General features: G+C 53.4%; 8 protein-coding genes across 8 annotated transcripts; 4 read left to right on the forward strand and 4 right to left on the reverse strand.

Moving 5' to 3' along the window:
- Positions 1-186: 186 nt before the first annotated feature.
- Positions 187-840, forward strand: FUS5-2 (Esterase FUS5; the record flags this gene model as incomplete). Its single annotated transcript, XM_032024453.1, has 1 exon — positions 187-840. The coding sequence occupies one exon, from the start codon at positions 187-189 to the stop codon at positions 838-840; it is 654 nt and encodes a 217-aa protein (XP_031878852.1).
- An 810-nt stretch (positions 841-1,650) lies between these two features.
- CGGC5_v004488 (Calcium channel YVC1) lies at positions 1,651-3,915 on the forward strand (the record flags this gene model as incomplete). Its single annotated transcript, XM_032024452.1, has 4 exons — positions 1,651-1,753; positions 1,867-2,194; positions 2,249-3,176; positions 3,226-3,915. 4 exons carry the CDS (start codon positions 1,651-1,653, stop codon positions 3,913-3,915), a joined length of 2,049 nt encoding a protein of 682 aa, XP_031878838.1.
- Positions 3,916-6,020: 2,105 nt separating this feature from the next.
- CGGC5_v004489 (putative GPI-anchored cupredoxin) lies at positions 6,021-6,827 on the forward strand (the record flags this gene model as incomplete). The annotated part of the gene is made up of 1 exon (XM_032024450.1): positions 6,021-6,827. One exon carries the CDS (start codon positions 6,021-6,023, stop codon positions 6,825-6,827), a length of 807 nt encoding a protein of 268 aa, XP_031878836.1.
- Positions 6,828-7,669: 842 nt separating this feature from the next.
- On the reverse strand, positions 7,670-8,422 carry CGGC5_v004490 (uncharacterized protein; the record flags this gene model as incomplete). The annotated part of the gene is made up of 1 exon (XM_032024449.1): positions 7,670-8,422. The coding sequence occupies one exon, from the start codon at positions 8,420-8,422 to the stop codon at positions 7,670-7,672; it is 753 nt and encodes a 250-aa protein (XP_031878851.1).
- A 456-nt stretch (positions 8,423-8,878) lies between these two features.
- Positions 8,879-10,428, reverse strand: dadD-0 (5'-deoxyadenosine deaminase; the record flags this gene model as incomplete). Its single annotated transcript, XM_032024448.1, has 2 exons — positions 8,879-9,972; positions 10,023-10,428. The coding sequence occupies 2 exons, from the start codon at positions 10,426-10,428 to the stop codon at positions 8,879-8,881; spliced, it is 1,500 nt and encodes a 499-aa protein (XP_031878811.1).
- A 1,335-nt stretch (positions 10,429-11,763) lies between these two features.
- yanF-3 (FAD-dependent monooxygenase yanF) lies at positions 11,764-13,480 on the reverse strand (the record flags this gene model as incomplete). The annotated part of the gene is made up of 5 exons (XM_032024447.1): positions 11,764-12,259; positions 12,310-12,622; positions 12,682-12,853; positions 12,910-13,338; positions 13,394-13,480. 5 exons carry the CDS (start codon positions 13,478-13,480, stop codon positions 11,764-11,766), a joined length of 1,497 nt encoding a protein of 498 aa, XP_031878810.1.
- A 2,436-nt stretch (positions 13,481-15,916) lies between these two features.
- CGGC5_v004493 (Satratoxin biosynthesis SC1 cluster protein 4) lies at positions 15,917-17,452 on the forward strand (the record flags this gene model as incomplete). Its single annotated transcript, XM_032024445.1, has 7 exons — positions 15,917-16,130; positions 16,190-16,209; positions 16,287-16,320; positions 16,377-16,450; positions 16,510-16,886; positions 16,939-17,034; positions 17,092-17,452. The coding sequence occupies 7 exons, from the start codon at positions 15,917-15,919 to the stop codon at positions 17,450-17,452; spliced, it is 1,176 nt and encodes a 391-aa protein (XP_031878864.1).
- Positions 17,453-18,680: 1,228 nt separating this feature from the next.
- vpr-12 (Minor extracellular protease vpr) lies at positions 18,681-22,159 on the reverse strand (the record flags this gene model as incomplete). Its single annotated transcript, XM_032024444.1, has 15 exons — positions 18,681-18,792; positions 18,851-19,110; positions 19,168-19,258; positions 19,312-19,387; positions 19,448-19,563; positions 19,615-20,050; positions 20,121-20,241; positions 20,300-20,779; positions 20,829-21,089; positions 21,144-21,200; positions 21,250-21,307; positions 21,362-21,401; positions 21,452-21,572; positions 21,627-21,959; positions 22,016-22,159. 15 exons carry the CDS (start codon positions 22,157-22,159, stop codon positions 18,681-18,683), a joined length of 2,706 nt encoding a protein of 901 aa, XP_031878865.1.
- Between the last annotated feature and the right edge of the window lie 924 nt (positions 22,160-23,083).

Raw genomic sequence — 23,083 nt, forward strand, 5'->3', positions numbered from 1 at the left:
TTTTTCAAATCTCACTCCGATATTGAGTTGCACACGTATCGCAAACCTTCACGATCAGATCTCACCTCACACATCCACCTGTCACTCCCTCGACGCCAAATTCACGTGTGACTCACTCGCTTCATCACCAAGGACGACTCAGATCGATTGACTTGAGGATCCTCGCCGATCACAAATATCTCGAAAATGTCTCAAAAGCCGAGACTCCTATGCCTCCACGGCGGCGGCACTTCCGCCCAGATCTTTCAGATCCAGCTCATCAGGCTGCAGCGCATCCTCGACGCCCGCTTCGACTTCGTGTACATCGACGCGCCCATGGACTCAGCGCCCGGGCCCGGCGTACTCCCCGTCTTCGAGGGGTGCGGGCCCTACCGGCGCTGGGTCAGCGACGACCCCGCGACGCCCGCGGACGAGTTCCAGGCCCAGAAGGACGCCGCCATGTCGTTCCTCAAGACATACATCAAGGAGAACGGCCCCTTCGCCGGGTTCGTCGGGTTCTCGCAGGGCTGCCGCGCCATCTCGAGCCTGCTGCTCGAGCACCAGCGCGGGGGCGACGATTTCTTGGGGCCGGACGCGAAGCCGTTTGCGCTGTTCATCTGCGGCACGTTCCCGCCGTTCGTGCCGCACGAGGAGAAGATCACGGCGCCGACGGTGCACGTGGTCGGGCTGGAGGACCCGTACGAGCCAGCGAGCGAGCAGCTGTATGAGCAGTGTTCGGAAAAGAGCACGCGGAGGATTTTGAGGTTTCCGGGGGGGCATCACCTGCCGACTGCGCCGGAGACAATACAGCATGTTGCGAACATGACGTTGAGTGTTTACAAGGAGACGTTGAGGAAGTGAGAGGGAAGGGCTGTGTGAGATAGAGTGGGTTGGTTATTGGGCGCTAAAGATAGATAGGGGGAAGCGTGTTTCGATCAACGGCCGGGAATAATAGACATCTTTGGATACAGCAGACGTCCAGGATCATCGAAAGATGGGAGGCAATCATGAGTTTGGGAGTGTTTGGTGGTGAGCTTGCAGCACAAACCAACCACGAGATTCAACCCGAAAGTGCCAAGAACGTGGAATGGAGTCAATGGCTGGAACTCTGAATTTGTGTGTAACCTCCCCAACCAACAGCATCTCGCCGGCGACGTCTGTCTTGGATGTGATGGTGTGAGGAACGGCGCCAGAAGCGTGGCAGCCAAGTTTTTGGCCGAGGCGTTGTGGGGTGCTCCCGAAAGAATGCTAGCGCCAAGGGCGGGTGCTTGTCCCTGATTATCACGTCTCCCAGAAAAAAGAGGTGTCGTCTTGATAGAGAGGTACGTATCCCCGGTCGTGCGCTTCAATGCCCCCGCTGTAGGTCGACGTCACCTTCAGCGCAGCAAGCAGCTTAAGCTCCGGCCTCCTGAGCGCCCGCGGCAAAACAAGGAAAAACGATGCGACAGCCACCACGACGCGCACGACGCCAACTTCTCCCGGTGCGCTGCTCTCTTCGTCCAGACTTTTATCCCCAGGTCTGATCTTGGTGTTTCGACGTCTGACGCCGTCAATTGAGCATCTCATTGTGGCTTCTCGCGATCATCGGCCCCGACAGACTCGACGACGGCAATTGCGGACGATACGATCGAACGACGACACCCGAAGAGATAACCACTCGGAGCAATCATCATGGCTCGGTCCAGCTGGTTTTCCCGCCTGTTGGGCTGGGACAAGCATCCCAGACACCACCACGACTTCCACGCCGACTGGATTCGCGACGACCGCAGACGCCGTACGTGTTCATCCCTTCTCCGTCGTCCCATGCTCTCCCATCTCGGATGACAGCCCTCCTGTCACTCAATTCCCTCCAGAAATTGCGGAATACTAACGAGAGACATTACCCAGTCCTTCCGCAATACCGAAACGAGAACATCCAGTCCGCGATTCCCGCCGCCGAAGTCACAAAGGTCGCCCTCAAGCTGCGCCATCTGATTGAGCTCGCCGTTCCATGCGAACTCGACGAGGAGGAAATCACAAAGGCACACAGCAAGATCATCACTACCAAGGTCATCAAAGCTGCGAAGGAGGCTGGCGGCTCCCACTACCGCTCCTGCGTCGTGTTCTGCCTGGTGGTCTGCAAGAGATGGTTCAAGCACCAGGCCCTCGTCGAGCTCTGGGACGCCGACATGCACAGGGTTCGAGCCGTTGCCTGCGAAGTGGTGGCCAAGCAGATGTAAGTCTATCATCTCTTACGATCGACGGCAGTATACTAATCACGCCATGGCAGCATCGAAACCGAAGACGACTTCGAGTACCTCATGCACTCCGTCCTGCTCCGCCGATACTCCATCATCGTCGACGGTGAAGCCACCCCGCCCGCCAACGTCGTCGAGAAGGCCGTCGACCTTCATGCCGTGAGGGTAATTGGCTCGTCGGGATACCAAAAGTGCATCTCCTACCTCTGGAAAGGCTGGCTCGTCCAGGATGAAGACGATCCGGCCGTATTCATCGACTACAAGGACAAGGACAACACGAGCTTCTTCGTCCACATGGATCCCGACCGCATTCGCGCGCCCATGTACCAGAACGCCACCCAAGTCATCATCTCCTTCGTGTACATCGGTCTCTACACCGCCGTCATCAATTCCGTCAACCCGACCGGTGTCTTTGACACGGCCGAGGTCTTGCTGTACATCTTCACCCTCGGCTTCATCTGCGAAGAAGTCACCAAGTTCTGGAAGGCGGGCTACCACATCCTGGGCTTCTGGAACGCCTTCAACAGCGTCCTCTACAGCTTCATCACCCTGTCCTTCATTCTCCGCATCATTGGCCTCACCCATCAACAGGGCGATGACACGCGCGAATTCTACAGCAAGATGAGCTACAACTTCTTGGCGTTTAGTGCACCCATGATCTGGTCGCGGCTGCTGCTGTACCTCGACAGCTTTCGCTTCTTCGGCGCCATGCTCGTGGTACTCAAGGTCATGATGAAGGAGTCGATTATCTTCTTTGCCCTGCTGATCGTGCTGGTTATCGGTTTCCTCCAGGCCTTTATCGGCTTGGACTTTGCTGACGACTGGGTCGCGGACGATATCCTCTTCATCCTGCAGGCCATGGCAAATGCTGTGATGCAGAGCCCCGATTTTGACGGATTCGACAAGTTCTCTCCGCCGTTCGGAATCATTCTGTACTACTGCTTTACCTTTATCATCATGGTGAGTGCATTTCCGGGTGTTTTTCTGCCCGCATGCTAACCCAGCCCAGGTCGTCTTGCTGAATATCCTCATCGCTTTGTACAACTCGGCATACGAGGACATCTACGGCAACGCCAACGACGAGTACCTCGCGCTCTTCGCCCAGAAGACGATGCAGTTCGTCCGCGCCCCCGACGAGAACGTGTACATCCCGCCCTTCAACTTGCTCGAGATGCTGGTCATCTGCCTCTTCTGGTGGATGGAGAAGTCCAAATTTGAGCGCATGAGCGACGTCATCATGGGCATCATCTACTCTCCCGTGCTGGTCATCGCCGCGTGGCACGAGACGAAGACGGCGGGCGAGATCCGCAGCAACCGGGCCCGCGGCGAGGAGGACGACGACACGATCGAGGAGTGGGAGCAGATGATGGACCAGGTCGACTTTGAGGCCGACGGCTGGAACAAGCTGTGCATCAGCGCCAAGACGAACCTTGAGGCTGATCCGACCATTACCGAGGTGCAGAAGCTGCGCGGCGAGGTCGAGGAGCTGAAGAAGCTGCTGGTCGACATGACGAAGGCCTTGTCTTCCGGTGGAGAGGTTGAGCCCAGCCAGGCGTCGACCCTGATCGATGTTGCCGAGCCAGAGCAGAGCGAAAGCAAGACGAAGAAGAAGAAGAAGGGAAAGAAGAGCAAGAAGGACAAGAAGACAGGCGGCGAAGGAAATGCATCCGCGTCCTCGAGCTCGAGCGATGAGGAGTGAGGAGCGTTCATCTGATGGGACACGTCGCGTGGTCCATGCGTTCTGTTGTTATCTACGGTGTGTGAAAAATGTTTATGGCCGTCAGGTCACGTCACGTCTATCACGAAAGCAATTGCGGTTCTGTTTCCAAGGAGGATTTGGATCTCGGGTAATCGGCTGCGAGTCAGGATACATTGGCGTTGGACCATCAGTCATTGTTTGTCAGATTGGATCTGAGAGCATAGCAAACCATTACCAATACCAGCGAAATTTTGCACAAATCCACCGACCAGAAAAAGCATCCGTGAGTCCGCTGCCGGGAGCCGCGATTGGACGCAGTGGCGATTGTCCGTCCCTCCCGTCCGCAAGTCGGCTCCGGGCAGATTGTTTTAGCCGACCCCACGACCGCCAAGGTCACCAGCTTCACCAGTTGGGCAACTCATCTTGGTGAGTTGTCCCGGATGCCGGCTCGGGTCCTACGCGAAGAGGGGCTGTGGTGCAAGTTGCAACAGCTGCGGAGACAGGGTTAACCGAGCTGGGGCTTGAATGGCCTTTTTTTCCTGGAATGGTGATGGGGGCAACCTTATTTTTACATGTTGGAAACGACCTTCTTTTAACCTCCCCAACTGAGACTGGGGCGCGTGGAGTATTATTGGGATGTTGGCACCATTCAAGATGGGCAACAGTGATGTTGATTCTGTAGAAGCTGACTCTGAGGCGCAGAGGGGTCGCGACCATCCCCTACCTTAGGTACTTAGCCGCCAACCACCCCTGGCTAGGCCCCAAAACCTGCATCTCGAGACGTTTTAAAGTTTAGTGGCGTCCAGCGGTTCCCCGGCATTGCCTCTCCACACATGGGGTCGTCCCTCACCAGGAACACTCGGCACGCTGAGAAAACTTACCCAAACGGTAGCGTGCTGTCGCCCCTGTTTTGCCTTGGGATGAACGGGCTTTGGTCATCGTTTCTGCTGAGATTGGAGGCGATAATCTGTGTCTGTGGTGAGGAGAGAAGTTGAATTTGGGGGGATTATTGTGGCTGCTTATGGGGGAATTCAGCTACAATGCCATTCAAAGCACATACGGATAGTCAGAGTACCCCTTTCAGCTCCATGTTTACACGGAGACCAATTGGGCCCCCCCTTCGTGACTCCCCCTGGCGCTTAGCCGGGATTGATTTTCGAAACATGATCCGAACATTGGCGCGGGACGACGGCACCATGGCCGCGGCTGTGTTTGGCCGTCGCGCCCTCGCCAGCGAGACACGATACGACTCCAGTCCAGTGCATCGCGTGGATGTCGTCGACCTGGTCCCAAACGCCATGGCTGAGGATGTCTCCCTCGCCTTGGTAACGGGAATTTGGTGTGTAGCTCCCACAGCTTGGACCCATGTCAGCATGGGGTAAGGTAGGTAGCCAAACATGGTGTGGCACCGCATTTAGCTTCGTCCCAACGCTCGGGTAGTATGTGCATGTGTGTCTTTGACCCCTCCATTTGGCATCCGTCCGAAGAAACCAAAAAAGCTTGGCCTGCAGGTCGTTGGCGGCATGGCTTAGAGTGGGTTGCTACCACGCAAACCTCGGATGTCAGATCCCCCGGGACCACTCACTCTATGGAAACAGTCCTTCCCGCGGGGCGAAGTCGACCTCTGTTTTCTTTTGCTGCTGTTGGAGATTGTGTTTCCTTTTTCGGGGCTAGCTGATCATTGCCACGCTAGTTTGCTGAGGGTAGGACAGGACTCGGCTGAGGAGACCGAGACCTCCCTTTCCGTCTTCTCCGGATGGCGCTGTCGTGAGGCCGCCACGCGACTGGCGGCATTCTCGTGCCGAGATTGGGGCTGTCTTATCCGGCTGCGGCAGAGCTACACCTGAACATGGGCTTCTCGAGGAAACGATGTTGCCTGGGGTTTGTGGCTTTCGGGGTAGCGTTAGACGTTACAGGGAGACCGCCACGAGACCTGTCTCGTCTCTTGTTCATGTCAGATGAGTTGTATAAGAAGACTGTCATCTTCCTGTCAAACTCGGACTTGGCAATCCATCATCAGCACAAACATCTTCTCCTTTCCCTCACCTCCAATACCCAAACACCAACATAATACAGAGTTGATCTCTAACACACACACATCCAAAATGCACGCACAAACCCTCCTCGCCCTCCTGCCCGCCGTCGCAATGGCCCAGTACGGCTACGGCAGCGACGACGCCACCGATGACTCCTCCTCCTCCTCCATGAGCATGGACATGTCCATGTCCATGACCACAACCGCCTCCGCCGCCGCCGCCTCCTCCTCCTCCTCCGCCTCCGGCACCGTTCACGTCGTCAAAGTCGGCGAGTCCGGCCTCACCTTCTCCCCCAACGACGTCAAGGCCGCCGTCGGCGACACCGTCGAGTTCCACTTTTACCCCAAAGCGCACTCCGTCGCGCAGTCCTCCTTCGACAAGCCCTGCGAGCCGCTCTCCAACGGCACCGCGACCGGCTTCTTCTCGGGCCCCGTGCCCGTCTCCTCGGGCGAGGGCGCCGACGTCTTCTCCGTCAAGGTCGACGACGCGTCCCCCAAGTGGTTCTACTGCGCCACCGCGCAGCACTGCCAGGGCGGCATGGTCGGCGTCATCAACGCCCCGAGCAGCGGCGGCAAGACCGTCGACGCGTACAAGGAGGCCGCGGCCAAGGCGGCGAAGAACGTGGCCCCCGCGTCGACTGGGGGCGGCAGCTTGGGGCCCGCGGCGACGGGCAGCCCGAGCAGCTCTGGGGGCTCGGGTGCCAGTGCGAGTGCGAGCGGGACGTCGGCGGCGTCGGGCACTGCGGCGAGCGGGTCGGCGTCGGCTTCGAGGACCTCGAGCCCGAGTGCGGGTGTTGAGGCGCGCGGGGATGTTAGGTGGGGGCTGCTCAGCTTCGGTATGGCTGTTGCCGGTGTCGTTGGCGGACTTCTCATCTAAGATGTGGTTGTATGGCTTTTTGGGTTTGGGGTTTGGACGGGGCATTTATACCAAGGTGCATCAACAGATTGGCCTTCCTGAAAGGAGGGTCGGTCTGGGTTTAGAGCGATTCATGTGTACAAAGTACCCTACTAGTTAGTCATTGTTTTGCAATATTGATCAAGCTGAGCTTTCAAGATTTTGTGTTTCTGGGTGACCTGAGACGACTTGGACCGACGGAACAATCTGGGATCCTGGCTGTGTTTTGGAGCAATGATGAAGACTTCCAATTCTTTCCGGCCACTACCCGCCCTTCTAACTAACTCGATGGATCGTATTAGCCTGATCCGAACTATAACGCTGAATGTGGATGTGGATGAAGCTGCTGTAACCCTAGGTAGGTGTCCTATAATTAAGATCCTCTGCATTTAGGCTGTTATTGACATGCTGCACTATTTGTGCTTGCGTGATTGAAGTCACAATTAGGTGTGCGATCAGTCTTTTGAGGGGTATGTGATTAATCAAAAATGTAGGTGCTGCCCGGATAGATTTCTTGTACTGTCCGAATGGCAAACCCCGAGGAAAACACCAGGGGTTTTGCCACCTTTCGCGTGGCTCAACTGGCAGCATTCAGTCAAGAGCAAGAGGTGGCCCCATGCACGAATCCCGAGGAGACTGCGCATATGAACACACAAATCCTTTGATCTCACAGTGTCTCCCACACCCTCTCCCTCGCACACTATCATTGATAAGGTACCGATAGCTAATTTGATTCTAAAATCTCACGGAAGTTATTTTGATGTCAACCATTTCTAACTCCATCTCCTGGCACCAACCGTCCTGGTCCTTCCATGCTTCACGGTTTACCACCGGTATCCAACTTCTTGCATTGCCTCCTTCCCTTTCCGCGACCGCTTCACTTCTCGCTGAATCATCTCAGCAACGACCACAGCGTCCAGCTCCGTAGCATCAATCACAAACCCGTCCCGCTTCACCTCATGAAAGCAGTCAACTTCGTCAAAGTCAAATAGCTTCAACGTGCGGTAGCATCGCAGAACGAATGCATTCTTCAGCACCTTCCTCTGCACCCTTGACTCTGGCCAACACCGAACCGGGTCGGTGATCCGGCGGATGTTCTCAGCCTCGCTGCACATGACCGTGACAGGCAAGAACGGCCGGTTAGCTTTGTACGCGGCCTCGAGGCAGTCCACGGGGTTGTCCGTACGCTCGAGCGAGTCGGTCTGGAAGTCGGTGAATATGATTGTCTTGTGTCGCATGTGAGGGGCAAGAAGGTTGGAAATCAATGTCCTTTTTCGGTCCATGGCGCCTTCCTTCCAAGCTTGTGAATGGCGGCGGGGAAGGGCCACGTTGTCGATCCGTCGATGGTTTTGAATCAGGATGGCGCGGTCTATTCCAATGAGATGGCGCAGTTCGATGGCGATCTCGCGCTTTCCGGTGCCTGGGAAGCCGTTGATCCAAATGACAGGAGCTGGCGGTGGCTTTGTGTTCTTTTGCTTGGGCTTGGGTACCCTGCTGCTGAAGGGACGAATTGACGGATTTTCACCATCGACAGAAGCTGAGCTGACTGAGAAGGCAAGACCTGGGGCGGCTGACATTGTGCTATGGACCTTCAGGTCGTGGTGGAAGAATTCTTCAATAGCGAGTGGTTTTCGGGTTTGTTATAGTTGATGAAATGAGAAACGTGAACGAAATAAGTTCTTGATAGGCAAATGATCTCTTGGAATTTCGGTGAAGTTGAAGGCTAGTCGAAAATCTTTTCTTTCGAGGCGGCGGGTGGTCTGAAATTTGCTTTTGTACAATAAAACCTGCCTCAATTGATCAATATTCAACTCGAAGCGTAACGTAAATAAAGGGAAAGGTCAAGAAGTGAGGTCGTATACGGAAAACAAAGCGATGGATTTTTCTAACTTCAGGCCAAGAACGGAAGGGGCTTCAGGGTTGAACTTGCCGTAAGAAAATCAGACGAGACGGTTGAGATCCACAAGTTATGAAATAGATGAGTGAGTGTGTATTCACATGCATACTAGATTACTCGCTTGACGTCATTGCATTTAATCCTGCTCAACCATATCCTTCCGATTCATGAAATAGTTGTTCATAATAGTCTCCTCAGCGGCCTTCATATCAACGCCTTGAGCTTTCTTGTCCAGTCTCTTCCGGCTCTCCGACAGTTGCAGTGCAATGTCCTTCCACGTGAGTTGCTTGCCCCCAAGTCCCATCTCCTTCGCGCCATCGATCCCTTTCACGACCGAAGTAGGCAACAATTTGCCGGCTTCCTTCCTCACCACTCCGCCCACAATCACAGTCTCGACATCTCTCTCGCTCGAGTGCAAGACGATCGCAGCAACGGGGTCGACTTCCGCGGCTGGAAACATGGATGTGCTGGAGGTGTCGAAGACCACGAGGTCTGCCTTGGCACCGACCTTGATCTGTCCAACCTCGCCAGCCATGCCAATGGCACGAGCGCCTCCGACTGTGCCCACGTTGAATATCTGCTCAGCAGTAGGGCCGACGTGGCGACTCCATTTTCCCTGCTTTCGAAGTTCTTCTTGGCGCTCGGTGCGCGCATATTGCAGCCCCAAACGCATCTGACTGGGCATGTAGCTGCTTCCCCAAGTGTGGCAGTCAACTCCCAAGCTGGAATTTACTTCGAATTCAGGATGAAGAGCGAGCGGCGGCCATCCCATCTGGAGCTCTGTGTTGGGTGTTGCTGAGATCCAGACATCGTTCTTAGTGATCAGTTCCGCATCGCCATCCTTGGGGAAGTTGGCGTGCGAAAGCAGAATATCGGGGCCGAGGAGGCCGTGGTTGTTGAGGAGCTGTGCCACGGATGGACCATTACCGAAGGCGAGACCGGCGGCTGCGTGAGAGGTGATGACTTTAGCCTTTGCGGCTCTGAGTTCCGAGTAAAGCTTCTTCATGGCGTCTCCTGATTGGTAGACATTGTCGACAACAAAACCAATCTGGACTCTTTCGTCGCCGTATGGACCCTGTGATGCCAAGGCTTTCCAATCTTGAAGCACGCTCGGCGAGCTGTAATCATCCTGTACTGTAAACGGACTCCAACTGGAGACGGTGCGAGGAACGGAATAGCAGTAGACCGTTCGAAGGCCAGAAGCAATCAGGGCTTGAATCATCGTGGGAGCTGTGACAGTCAGCCGATACCTCACGTCAACAGTGCAGATGGAAACCTACGGAATTCGGGACCCATGTTCAGACTTGAGTGGTCCACTACCGTGGTGGTGCCACCGTCAATGGCCTCGAGAGCACCGGCAAGTTCACCCCAGAAGGCGTCCTCAGGCTCATAAAAAGCGCCTGCATAATTACCAGGAGGAAGATACTCGATCAGTGTTTGGTTCACATGGCGTCCCTTCAGCTGAGTCTGCCAGACGTGGTGGTGAGTGCTGATGAAGCCTGGGGAAACAACTTTCCCCTCGCAGTCGACGACCTTGACATCGCCGCCTGCTTGAATATTCTCTTCAATCTTGGCGATCTTGTCTCCTTCGATCAGTAGGTCGGCCCGCTGACGGGTGACCTTGCCATCATCTGCATGCATAAGAAGCTGACCATTTTTGAGGAGAATCTTCGAAGTAGGAGCCATGGTGTGTACAGCAGACGTAATTTTACAACAGCTTGCTTCAGCAGAATCAATGTTGTCCGGCAGTTCTGATGATCTGATTATGTATTCACCGCCGTTGGAGACCAACCCCTCGCCGCGAAAGTCAAAAGCGACCGGCGCTTACGGTGGCTTAAGTCCATGCCTTCTTGACGTAAAGCTGATTAAGCTTGAATTCAATGAAGTTTAACGCGACCAAGCTATGACCCATGCGGTGGAGTCCTCGCGTCAATCGACACGATCCTTTAAACGCGAGTCCCGAAGTCGAGGTACGGTGACATTTATCCCACTGCTGCCGCCCATTCGGACCGCCCCGGAGGCCGAGAATGCGGGGTAAAGTGGGCACCGAGAAGTGCGACACCTCCGGCCGGACGGCGATATCGCTTTCGGGCCTCCGGAGTGGCGTTACGACGATAATTGGGGTTTTCCTTCGGCATCTGAGACATGAGTCTACCTACCATCGAGAATCAAGACCGTAGGCCTTGTAACATATGCAAGTTCATTGAATGACTGAGGTAGCTCTAAGGCGATGCAGTCGGGTGTAATAATTAGATCCGAACTTTCAGGCAGCCAGAAGAGTGGTGTTCTGACTGGATTCATCATATTTCTCTGGCGTTGACCATGAGATCGTGGCCTTGCAAGTAAATAACTCCATGCTATATTCTGTCCAAATTTCCGATGAAAATCCTAAACATTAGGAGCTAGGTCTCATCAGGCACAACTGCTTACTTGAAAGATGGGGAGGAAGTGTCTTCGAAAGGGAATGACTGAATGCATATCTCACGTCATGATCGCATATTACTGAGCGTGTATTTGGCATATATATCAGGTAAGGAGGGTGGAAGTATTGTCAGTATTGGAGCGGCAAGGCAAGATCAAGAGAAACCATCGAAATTCAATTTGTCAAAATTCGTCAACATTTTGTAAAAGATCATACGCAGGTGTTGAGAGATCAATAAATGTACAATTGAATCAACCGGCGTTTAATCAAAACGGTGAATGATGTGTTCTAAATACAGGTTGTGTGATACAAAAGATTAAGAATTGAATTCATATGTGCAGTCTGGTATCTCTTCTAACGTGCCCTTGAATAAGGTGTATAAAAATCAAAGGGCTTGGGGTCTAGGTTTTACCTATTACTAATACAAATGGTGAACATTAACAAGAATTAGAAACTAGGGAAGTTCTGTTGCTCTGTTGTTGCGAATCAATGCAAGCGCTGCAAGTGCTGGGTTCAGACATTACTGCTGTGGTCCACGTGGTTCAGGTGCCTCGTTCTGTTTTGCAAAAGCATCTCGCCAAAAAGGAATGGCGAAGGAATTATGCCAGCTTGAAGCCGGTTCTGCGGAGGTTCTGGAACACGCCCTCGGGGTCGTATTGCTCAGCAACCTCGCTCATGAAGTCGAAGTTCTTGTATCCGTGGGTGGCGAGGGGGTCTTGGTCACCCCAGGCGTAGTTGGTGTACTTCCAATCCTTGTAGAGACCGAGGTCCTTGGCATAGTTGTCGATCTCCATGCGGAACTTGAGGATGTACGGAAGGAGGATTTCCTGGTTGGCCTCTGTGTCGACAGTCAGGGCGATGAGCCACATGAGAGTGGGGCCGTCGGCGACGACATCCTCGAGGCCGAGGACGTTGCCACCGGACTGGGCGCTATGCTGGACGATTGACTGGGTGACGGGCTGGAACTGGATGAGAGTATTAAAGTCGGAGTCGGGGGCGGCGGCCTTCATCTTAGGCGAGTACTCCTTCAGCTTATCGTCGATAAACTTGAGCATGCGGATATCGTGAGTGGTCTGACCGACGAACCAGTTGGCGCTGGGATTCGGTTAGTTGTGTCTACTGAAATAGGCGATTGTTTCACATACTAGAGACCAAGTGGTGTAGGGCCGGTAAATTGGGGGACCAGATCAGAAACGGCACCAACGGAAGCAGTGGTAGAGATGTTGGGAATAGCGAAGTATTCGCTGAAGGCAGGGGCCTCGGGGTCGGCATCGACATTGCTGAGAATGGAGCGGAGGGTGTAGCCAGTCTTGTCGTAGTACAGCGCAACGATGTTTTGGCTGGCAAGATCCTCGTCCATGTGGTTCGCGAAGTTCATGTAGGCGTTGAAAACAGCGTCTCTCTTGGTCTGGTTGTAGGTGAAGAATCCACCCCACATCTGGGTCGACTCAACGACACCTGAAAAAATGTCAAAATTTGTGTCCAGGCAGTTGAAATTCAAAGACTGGAGGACTTACGTTGGTCAATCCTGGTAACGAAGCCGAAGTTACCAGAGCCTCCCTTCTGGGCCTTCCACAGATCGGCGTTCTCGTGCTCATTGGCGTTGACAATGGTACCGTCAGCCAACACAATCTCAAAGTTGGTGACCTGGTCACACGAAAAGCCGCGAGAGTTAGTGTGGAAAGAGTACTAGAAATAGTGACGTTAGCGATGGGTCTGCCAAGAAATGCTGCTCGTCTACTTACACCACCGCCCGTGACGAAGCCACCAACGCCGACGACTGATGCTCTGCCCCCAACGGTAGTAACACCGTAGGGGTCAAGAGCCTTGTAGACCTCACCCCAATTGGATCCGGGGCATATTGAGGCTACCTTGCTGTCTGCGTCGTACGTCGTGGCGTTCATGTAGCCGAAATCGATCGTGACACCGCTCTTGACGCCGTTGGAGCCCTTCCAGGCAGAGTGTGCGCCGCTGCGGATACCGAAGGGGCACTCATGTTTTGAGATGATCTTGGCAATCGCTGAGACATCTTGAGTGCCCTCAGGAAGAACCATACACCAGGCCTCCTGCGCCGCGTTGGCAGAGTAATAAGACTTCAAGCGTGCGTCGTAAACAGCACTGTCTTTGCCAAACACCTTGCCTCTGAGGCTATCATCTGAAGCCAGGGCAGTACACTGAACTCCAAGTTAGCAATGATCATCGCTTGGCAATGGGGAGTCTGCAACGTACACATGAGCATTCGGGGCCACGACTCTTCGCAGACAACGCTGAGCTAGCCAATGCCAGGAGGACCAAGCCTGATGTTGAGAACTTCATGACTGCAGAGTTTGCGCACGACCTTCCGCAGTTCCACGACGATCTCTCTTGAAGAAGTGAGAGTTTGGGAAAGGGCCACAAATGAGAGGGCGATACCTGGCTACACACGTGCTGTCTGTCCGGGGGTAGTCAAATCAAAGCGAGAAAAAGAACGGAAAAGCAAAAGGAAGAATGAGGAAGAATCGCCTTGGATGATATCTGTGCTGTTACATTCCATTTCTGCAGGCAAATCTTGAGGTCCGTGTATCCGCACTTTTAAGTAGCCTAGGGGGCCGGATCAGCATAAGGCGATCTAATTTCCATCGGGGGAGACTAAGTGGGAATCACCATTCGCCCACAAGCCGGAGACGGGGCTGAGCGGACGAGAATGCGCATTTGGAAGGTGGACGGGCCGAGGGAATTATATCTTGAGAGGTCTGCATTAGTTACGAAGGGATGCGATGTCTTCGGAACTAAACATAGTTTCTACCGCGGTGATTGTTTTCCCTCTTGACGTTGTTTTCCCGTCAACGAACAAAACTCTATTCGGGGACGATGTGAACTTTGACGTCGCAACCGGTTGTCTCCAACGACAGAGTGCAACCCGACATCTACATCCCAGATGAACAATGCCACCCTCTCCAGCAGAGATTATGGGTCTTTCATTACCGAGAGGGTTTAGCATCAACTTCCCTCTCCTATCGGCGTCCTCGGCAAGGTCTGGGGCGGGAAGGGAGGAGATGCGCACTGCAACTTAGTCTGGCGCCATTTTTGTTAGCCGCATGATCCCAGGTGCACTCAATCGTTCATACCGGCGTTGCCTTTCTTCCTCCAGTTAAAATCAAAGACGCCTCCCCGGATCCACCTCCGGCAGCCAACTCCTGAAATGCGAATGTCATTCTGTCAACTTCCCTGACTGTTCGTCCGAGATTTTACCTTCAGCGTCTTCCTTTGCAAGGTTGGGCTGGTTCGAGTTTCAGCACACCGAAGACCCTGCGCAAAAGGAGAGAGAGAACATGATTCGGTCACCGAGCATCATTTCTGCCCAGTCATCTTGTTTTGGGGGCAGGCTTGCACGACACCGCCTGCGGAGGGGTAATAGCCGCCGCCGAGGTCGTTTGAGTCATGTTGAACCTTCTGAGACTTTTCTACACAGCATATCCATGCAGACTGAGGAGATCATCGGGGCTTTGCAGACCGCCCAAAACCGCTCAGAGGAAAGTGATCAGCGCGTAGAAGAAAATTTGTTCAAGAGATCCTTTCTTGCACAAATCACATTCATTGAGTTGATCCCTTCAAGCTGAAGTCTTAAAATATCACGACTGAGGATCACCGCTGGCTTGCATGACGTTGTGAGTTGCCGCCATTAGCTAGCCTATGCCAGGTGGGATTGATCAACGATTGTCCCAAGGTCCTGCAGCCTTAGAAGGCCCGGCATACGAGATGTGCGGTAGGGGTGGACAGACCCTGAATCTTGGGCAGATCGCTCGGCACCAGCGGCAGAGTGAACGCAGTGACCGTGAGATGTCCACCTGCCTATCAATGATGAGCTATTAACATCTTGTGAAGGCCTCTTCGTACGATATCCGACATGGGGCCTTTCCGAGGGTCTTCTCGAAGATGCAACTCTGAGCCAACGTCACATCAGCCCAGACCTTACGAACTTGGGGCTTGGGGACGACGACTCTCGGTCCTTTTGCTAGGGGCTAAAAGTGCTCTCCGTATCCACATCCCCGGCCTCTGCCAACCCGCATGTCGGATGACCGCCATCCCGGCTGGCACCCGACCCCGTTTGGCTGGGGCTCCCAGCTCAGGCTGTAGAAAACCTCAGCCGAACTTTATTGCCAGGTTGGATCAGCTTCTTCAACAGGACGATTTTTGCTGATCAACCAAAAAGCCAAGGCGCCCCTACCGCGGATAACCACGATCATAGCTTAAGATATTGAAGGCGCATAACCGCTACTCTCCGGCGAGCCTAAGCTGCCGCCCCGGCCAAGCTCTTTGCCGGGGTCTTCTTCGGTAATCGTCGAGCGGAGTCCCGTAAAGAGCATTGCTGGCGGCTGAATCGTCGCAACATCTGTGTCCCTGGACCTCTGGAGACCCCGAAAATATCACACTCCAGATTTCCATAGTAATAAGATATTCGTAGAACAGTGCACAAGGCGGGGAGTTGATCCCTTTGATTTACTTACAGGAATCACTCGGCATCGCCATGTGGCCTGTTCGTCTTATCCATTCTCAAGTGGGAGCGTGCTCGCAGAACGTAATTTCGCAGAATAGAGATGCGGGCTTTCGGGGATGGACCCTGGTTCTATTCTGGGCCAAGAGACGCGAGATCGCCTGCCCAACGAATTGCTCAAACTCTGTCAGAATTCAGGCTAGACATATAAACAAAACCCAAACCTTTTGCTGGCTTTGGCTCCTCGTCGTCGACGATCATTTGCTGTGTCGCCAAAGATGTCGAACCACACGCAATTCCCAACGGCTGATATGCCGGCGTCCGTAATTCCTCCTCCGCCGGGGGTGACGGTTGATTTCGACCATCCGCGCCAGCAAAAGGTGCTGGAGCATTACCTCATCTTTGGGATCGGCGGCACAATTGCCTTCATCGCCCTCTGTCAGAGGTTCTACACCAAGATCTTCTTGTCAAAGGGTCTTCAAATCGATGATGGTACGTCTTGGTCTTGACCTTTTGTACTGACGAGCATTGCTGATCTGAGTTTCTCGCAGGTTTCATGTTTCTTGGTTGGGTATGTGATCGTCGGGAGCTCGGGGCTCGCGCTGTTTTCTTCGGCCGAAAGACGATGATCTAACTCACCGTTCACAGGTCGCCTCTGTGGTCACGCAGGCCATGCTAGTTGGTGAGTGTTGCCACAGTCTCAATTTGCTACGATATGATGACTGACATGTATTTCAGCCTCAATAGCTGAAGGAGGCATGTGTGCACACGCTTGGGAAATGCCCCTTTCCCGATTTGTAAAGTACTCCATCGTATGTGCCGACCACCGCCAAGAGCCCCGACTGTAGCAAACAAAGCTAACTCGAGGAAGGATGTGTACGTCACTGCGCCAGTGTACATGCTCTGCAACGGCTTCACGAAGCTGTCGCTGCTTACCTTCTATCTTCATTTGTCGCCGCAACGATGGTTCCGAATTTGCGTGTGGATCGGCATCGTCGTTGTGTCCTTGTACTCGGGATGCATCACATTGTTGATGCTGTTCCACTGCAACCCAGTCCGCAAGGCTTTTGACTTCACCATCAATGATGGAAAGTGTTTGGACGTGGCTGTGCTTTACATTGCCACGGCAGTGTCAAATATCGCCACGGATGTAATGTTGTTCATCCTGCCGATGCCAATGATCTTCAATCTGCGCATGAAGATTGCACAAAAGATTGGCGCTATGCTGATATTCGGCATTGGATCTATGTAAGTGCATTTCTTTTACCGCATACATGGACGCAATGCTAATGAATAACAGCACCATCGCAACGTCCATCATCCGCCTTGTCCTTCTGCCCAAGTTGCTGACCAGCACCGACCCGTCGTGGGATGCGGCACCCGCCAACATTTGGACGTAAGACAGGCCTTCTGATTCCAGTCCAGTTTCACCAGAGCTAATTGGGTTTGGTAGTTTCATCGAGGGCAACCTTTTCGTCATTTGTGGCTCGATGCCGACGTTGCGAAAGTTCTTCAAGCACTTTGCACCTAAGCTCATGGGAACTTCAACGAACCCATCGTCATACGGTGCGGTATACCACGCGTCTTACGCCAACCAACAATCACACAACACAAAGAGCCGAGCACGATCTCAGTACCAACAATTTTCAGATCAGAACGAGATGCACACATTCCACTCGGATCACAAGCGGGGCATGGACGACGACTCCGCATTCACCTCAGTTGTGGTCGCTGGAGGTGGAAGAGAGAGCGCAGACGACATGAGCGACAAGGCGATATTACAGACGAAGACGGTTACGATTCAGCGAGATTAATGGGATGACGATGTGGATGGCCGGGTAATGGTTCGTGTCAATGCATGCGGAATGGAGTTTAGGACGGGGTTCGGTCAAAGCGTCACATCTTGGGGGCTGACATCAAAAAAGAATAATGGAGTAATGGATAACTGTCTAAATTTTAAAGAAGGCATTCTTTCGGCATTGAGCCGCAATTCTTTGCGGGCTGGAATATTTCGCTCTGACTCGGTGATCGGTGAAGCCACTGGCTCATGATTCGTATGTAGCGGGACAATCCAAGGGAACAATCCGGCTGCTAATCTTCCTCTCTCAAGCGCTTCATGCCATGCTCAGCTTCTGCACTCAAGCTCGCCCGGCTGAGATGCGAACTGCAACCGGTGCAATGACATGCTCAGCCGCACATTCAATGGTTAATTGGCCCGCATGAGGTTTTCGTCCCGGGTCGCTCCGCTGTCTCGGGCGATCTTTTGCGATACCGAGCTTATATCCGAGCGACTTCTTGACTGAAAGCATGTTCGAAATGTACGGATAGTCAGCATTGGTTCTTCTTACAATAGTCGAGGAATCAAAGCCAACACCAGTTGCCGTGTTGCCGGATGTGAGCGACATAGAGAGAAAAAAAGGAGGGCGGTGGCCGTAGCTCCAGAGGGCGTATCCGCTCGTCTATTTGAGTTTGATTAGCGCCCGGGCCTAGCTCGTAGAATGAACCTTGTCAACTCACAACTCGCAGTGAGATAACAGCGGCAGTTTTCGCGTGACCTCTGAAACAGGGAAGAACGTTGCTATTCATGGGTCCTTACGGAACAAACCGAGGGGACCCCTCGCAGCTTGGAAGATTCTTCTTCAGCATATAGGCGAGCATTTCCTCACTCTTTCACGCGATTCAATGACCGAGCAGAGCAGAAATCCTTCCAATCTCTCTCTCCTGAATCCATCACGAGAGAAAGGGACGCGTGTCTCTGCCTCTGACGGAAGTCTTCCGCAATCTTGAAGCCGTGATCATTTCATCTTGGGCAGAAAGGATGCCCGAGACCCTATGACAGATTTCTGCATGTAAGTACGGATATTTGCGAAGGGTGGCGAGGCGGTGTTCATGTGGGCAATAAGTCAGGTCACTGTGTAGCGTGATGTGGGAAGAGATGCTGCATCAGTAATCACGTATGTATTGTGTCAAATATTTACGACAGAAAGGGAATCTCAAGGATTGGACCTCCTATTTCCTAGCCAGCTCACACAATTGTAGAGCTCAGTTTCTTCTCTCATATTTGCCGGTGACCTGAATCTGGGGCGTCTGGAAGATGTCCCAGTTGTCAGATGCCTGGGGGTTACCAAAAGGCTTGAGAGTGGCAAATCGCATGCTGGAGTGACTAGTATTAGCACGGTGCCGAGCCACTTCAACTTTAGAAAGCCACTTACGTGTAGTTCCCAAGCTCAATCTGACTTCCGTTGCCCAACTTGCCGAACCACCAGAACTCGTGGTAAGAAGCCTGTGTCTGAGCGTTGCGGTAGAGATCGACCTCGGGGTAGGTCCAGGTGTCATCGGGATCGTAGACGTCGGGGTCAAAGTAGGAGACGCTGCCGGCCACAACGTGGCTGGTGGCCGGGCCGATGTAGCCATTCTTGCCGGGGACGGGAGGGTATTCCCACTGTCGCTCAGTCCAGCCAGGCTCGTAGATCTACGCACATGAGTCAGTCATAGTGGCAGTCGGACGTCGATCCATGTATTAACTTACGTCCCATCGGACTTCCTTGGTGCCCCAAATCAGCTTGGAGTAGATGATTGGAAAGTCGGCGGCGAATCTGTCCAGATTGAAGGAATATACACTTCATAATGTTAGACATGATTGATATTAAGACGGATATGGGACTGTTCTTACTAGTCACGCTGTGTGGTGAATGGGTAGCTGGGACGGTAAATAGGGCTGATCTCAGATTTCAAGTTGGCGCCAAGTCCTGCAGACGCTGTTAGAACTAACGGTCACAAAGTACGTTCAACTCATATAGCTTGCTTACCCATGTAAGGCACGGACAATTGCTCTCCATTGTTGCCAGAGACAATGACCTTGCCACTGTAAAGAGGCAAAGCGGACGAGTTCCAACCCAAAGTGTCGGGGTTGGGGAAGTTGACCCTTGCCATATCAGTCGATTGCCGTCAATTACAGCAGTGCTTCTAAACTCACGAGACAGTCTTGCTCTCACCCGGCTTCAGCGTAAAGTCTCTCGGAACCGAGACCTCAACCGGAAGACTGGTAGGAGCCAACTCGGAGAAGCTCTTGATTCTTTTCTCTCCAGCCCAAGGCTCGACGAATGGGTACCATCCGAGCATCTCCACGCCAGCAGCATTTTCGTACGAGAACTTGTAGCTGATATCCTTGTCGCCGTTGTTGGTGACGGTAACGTCGTGGTAGCGGCTGAAGAAGTGAGTGTCGTTGAGAGCAATCTTCTCAAAGGTGAGACCGGTAGCGTAGCTGACAACCTTGAAGGCATTTATCAGCCCGTTGCCGACCTGCGCGACGGGTGCGTAGAAGCCGTAGTCAGTGGCGGTGCCATCGGACCAGGGGAGAGATGTGCCGCTGGCGATGATGCGCTGGTGCAGCGCCTTGGCGAAGCCCTTGCCTGAGCAAAGGATGTTAGTGCACGCGTTCATCTGTCTCAAGTTAGATCTGGGATGCATTCAGTAACTTACCATGCACAGATCGTCCACCATTCGCACTGATGTAGAGTGCTGCAACGCCGGCCACGTAAGGAGTAGCCATGGAGGTTCCGGATAGTAGAGCGTAGGTGTTGTCCAGGTAGGTGCTGAAGATCTGCGTAATTGTCAGGATCACGCAACGACCAGGAATTATGACAATCGAGTTTCCTTACCTGACCACCGGGAGCTGCAATGTCAGGCTTGATCTGGAGATCATATGTTCCTCCCCATGAGGTGAAGGTGTTCGGTCGACCGCCAGCAGGGTAGTCCAGGCCAACTACCTGCTCGGGGTTGATAGAGAAATCAGCCGTAACATTACCACCCGCCTTGACGGTGTCGATGATGGCGGCGCCCGCTTCAGCGGTAATCAACGCAATGAGTCCGATCTCACCGTCGGTGTACGGGGTGATGAGCGGGCCCTCGTTGTTGTAGAAGAGGATGTACTCCGCGCCCAGGGCAACCAGGTTTGCCTGTTTCGTAGCGAAGGTACAAGTGCCGCGGCGAACCAAAGGAATAACGCCCTTCAAGCTACGAGTGCCGTTGGCGTAAGGCTCGCAAGCATCGGCAGGGTCGGTAGTGTCAAAGTTCAAAGGAACGACCGGCCAGTCGGTGATGTCAGATGAGAAATAGTATGTGGAAGGAAGGTATCCGGCCTGCAGCTTGTTAGCAGAAGGGCTTTGTGGGTGATACCGGGGACCTGACCTTGACTGTCTCCGTCTTGCCATCAAGAACAGAGGTGAGCTCGAATGGCGAAGCAGGGAATGTCTCTGTCTCGACGGAAGCAACAGCAAGAACATTTTCTCCTGAAGATCCGCTGCTTGCAAAGAATGGTCCGGCAGCGCCAGAGTTGCCGTTGGCGATCGTGACAACGACTCCTTCCTCGACGATGCGAGATGCAACCTCAGCCCAAGCATTGGTTGACCATCCGCTGGGGCCGCCGATACTAGCAGTGATAATATCGACCTGAGGCCTTTGTCAGCACTGTGGCATACGTCAGATCAACTTCGAGCTATTTACTCCATCCGTGTAAGCCCTCAAGAAGGCCTCAATCAGAGTCGCATCATCTGTGGCGTCCTACAAATCGTTAGAACTGCAGCATAGTTCCTTGTTTCAAGGTACCTACGATTTGAGCGAAGACCTTGTAGGAGTACAGAGTAGCCTCGGGTGCAACTCCAGTCCAGCTGCAAGAAGGTTAGTAAAAGAAGATTGGTAAGGATGGTTTGTGACAGCCGTACAAATCTGTCTTGCCAGCAATGATACCGCTAACATGGGTTCCTGCACTCATGTCAGACATGTATCACTTTCTAGGATTGAGCATAACGTACCGTGACCCATTTGATCTTCTGGGTCATCATCGGGAGCCTTGTCCTCATAAGGCCAGATGCCGTTGCCAACAAAGTCATAGCCACCAGCGACCTTGAAGCCTTCGCCAAACCCACCACCGAGCTAGATGCAGGTCAGCGCATATGGATCGTCGTCCCCAAAGAAAGCGACACGTACGGCAGGGTGGTTGTACCAAGTGCCAGAGTCGACCACGCCAACCTTGACGCCTTGACCGAAGATGCCCTTATCGTGGAGCTTGCTCACTCCCGTCGCGTTGTGGGTAGTGTAGTTCGAAGCAGCCCCATCCTCGATCGCTTGGAGCCCTTCCACAGGCGACAGGGTCACGCGGGTGTTGTGCCACACGCGCGCGACACCCGCGAGGTTCTGCAAAGTGTCAATGTTGTGCGTGTCCGTCTCGATGCTGGCGCCAGAGAAGATGTCGGTCTCGAAATCTTTGACGATCTTGATGTCTTCTGCGAGGGCGACGTCGCGACGAGCCTTTGCGGAGCCCTGAGATGCGGAGTTAGCAAATGGCCTACTCCAAGGCTTGCGACGGAGTGGCGAACCTGGGTGTATTCGATGATGAAGCTCTTGGCGACCGGGACCGTGGAGTTGCTGGTCTGTCCCTCGGGAGCTTGACGGGCAGAGAGGACATCCGCACTTGCCAGCGCGGGAAGCGCAAGTAAGCTGGCGATGCTAAGGAGATGCATCTTGGTGCAGTTTAACCAAGACCGTGAGTCGCCTGGGGCTTGCGAGTCGAGGTCAAAATGATAATGCCGGTGGGATGGCTATTTAAATTTGTTTGACGGCATCCAAGGTATTGTTTACTACAGAAACATCATTTGAGGTGCAGCTGGGCACTGCAGCGTCGCATTGCCGATACGGGAGCATCCCCTTGGAGGTCTATGGTGATATCGCCATCGTGATGGAAATGAGCTTCCTTCTTGGGACGATTTGCACCCCTGCCTTGTGCTGCAAGGTCGGATGAGGAGAAATTGTGAATAATGAGACCACCATCTACGTCGTCTTTGACTGTCTTGGGGCGAGTTCTGATACGTTCCTTGTATTGATAGGGAAATATTCGCCTGGATTGTGTCTCGTATCCAGAAAAACATCGTAAGTCTTCAGTGTCACCCAAAGAGCAATTGCATGTCGATCAACTCTCGATGACAGCAATGAGAGCACCTTCCCTTGAGTTCAGAGCAGGAATTGAGGGGTAAGAATGGCGTCTGACTGACTTGCGGTTCCTGATGCAACCCAAGAGACGCTGCCAAGACTCTACCCCTGGCTGTTGAGAGCAAGATGCATGGCCAATTCTCGTGTTGGGATGAACGCAACGCGTTGGGCGATAAGGAAGAAGTATGACCCGGTCGGTGAACCAACTTGTCGCCTATGGCGCGAAATGGCATCATCCCCCGTCAAGAGACGCGATTACAAGCGCCAGGGGTACTAGAGTACTTGCAGGACCCCTTATCGGTCAACGTCTAGATTGCAGCTCAGGGCCAAATCATAGATAAGTATCCGCGAAGACCTGCAGGTATCTGCATGCTTATTTCACTCATCACCTCGTGTTCAATCTGCACGCGTGATCAAAGCGGATAGCAATATTCAGACGGGGGAGAATTGATATTCAG

The sequence above is a fragment of the Colletotrichum fructicola genome (genome assembly GCF_000319635.2).
Source record: "Colletotrichum fructicola Nara gc5 chromosome Unknown KSG_Nara_v1_contig02, whole genome shotgun sequence".
In the NCBI taxonomy this organism is placed as follows: Eukaryota; Fungi; Ascomycota; class Sordariomycetes; order Glomerellales; family Glomerellaceae; genus Colletotrichum; species Colletotrichum fructicola.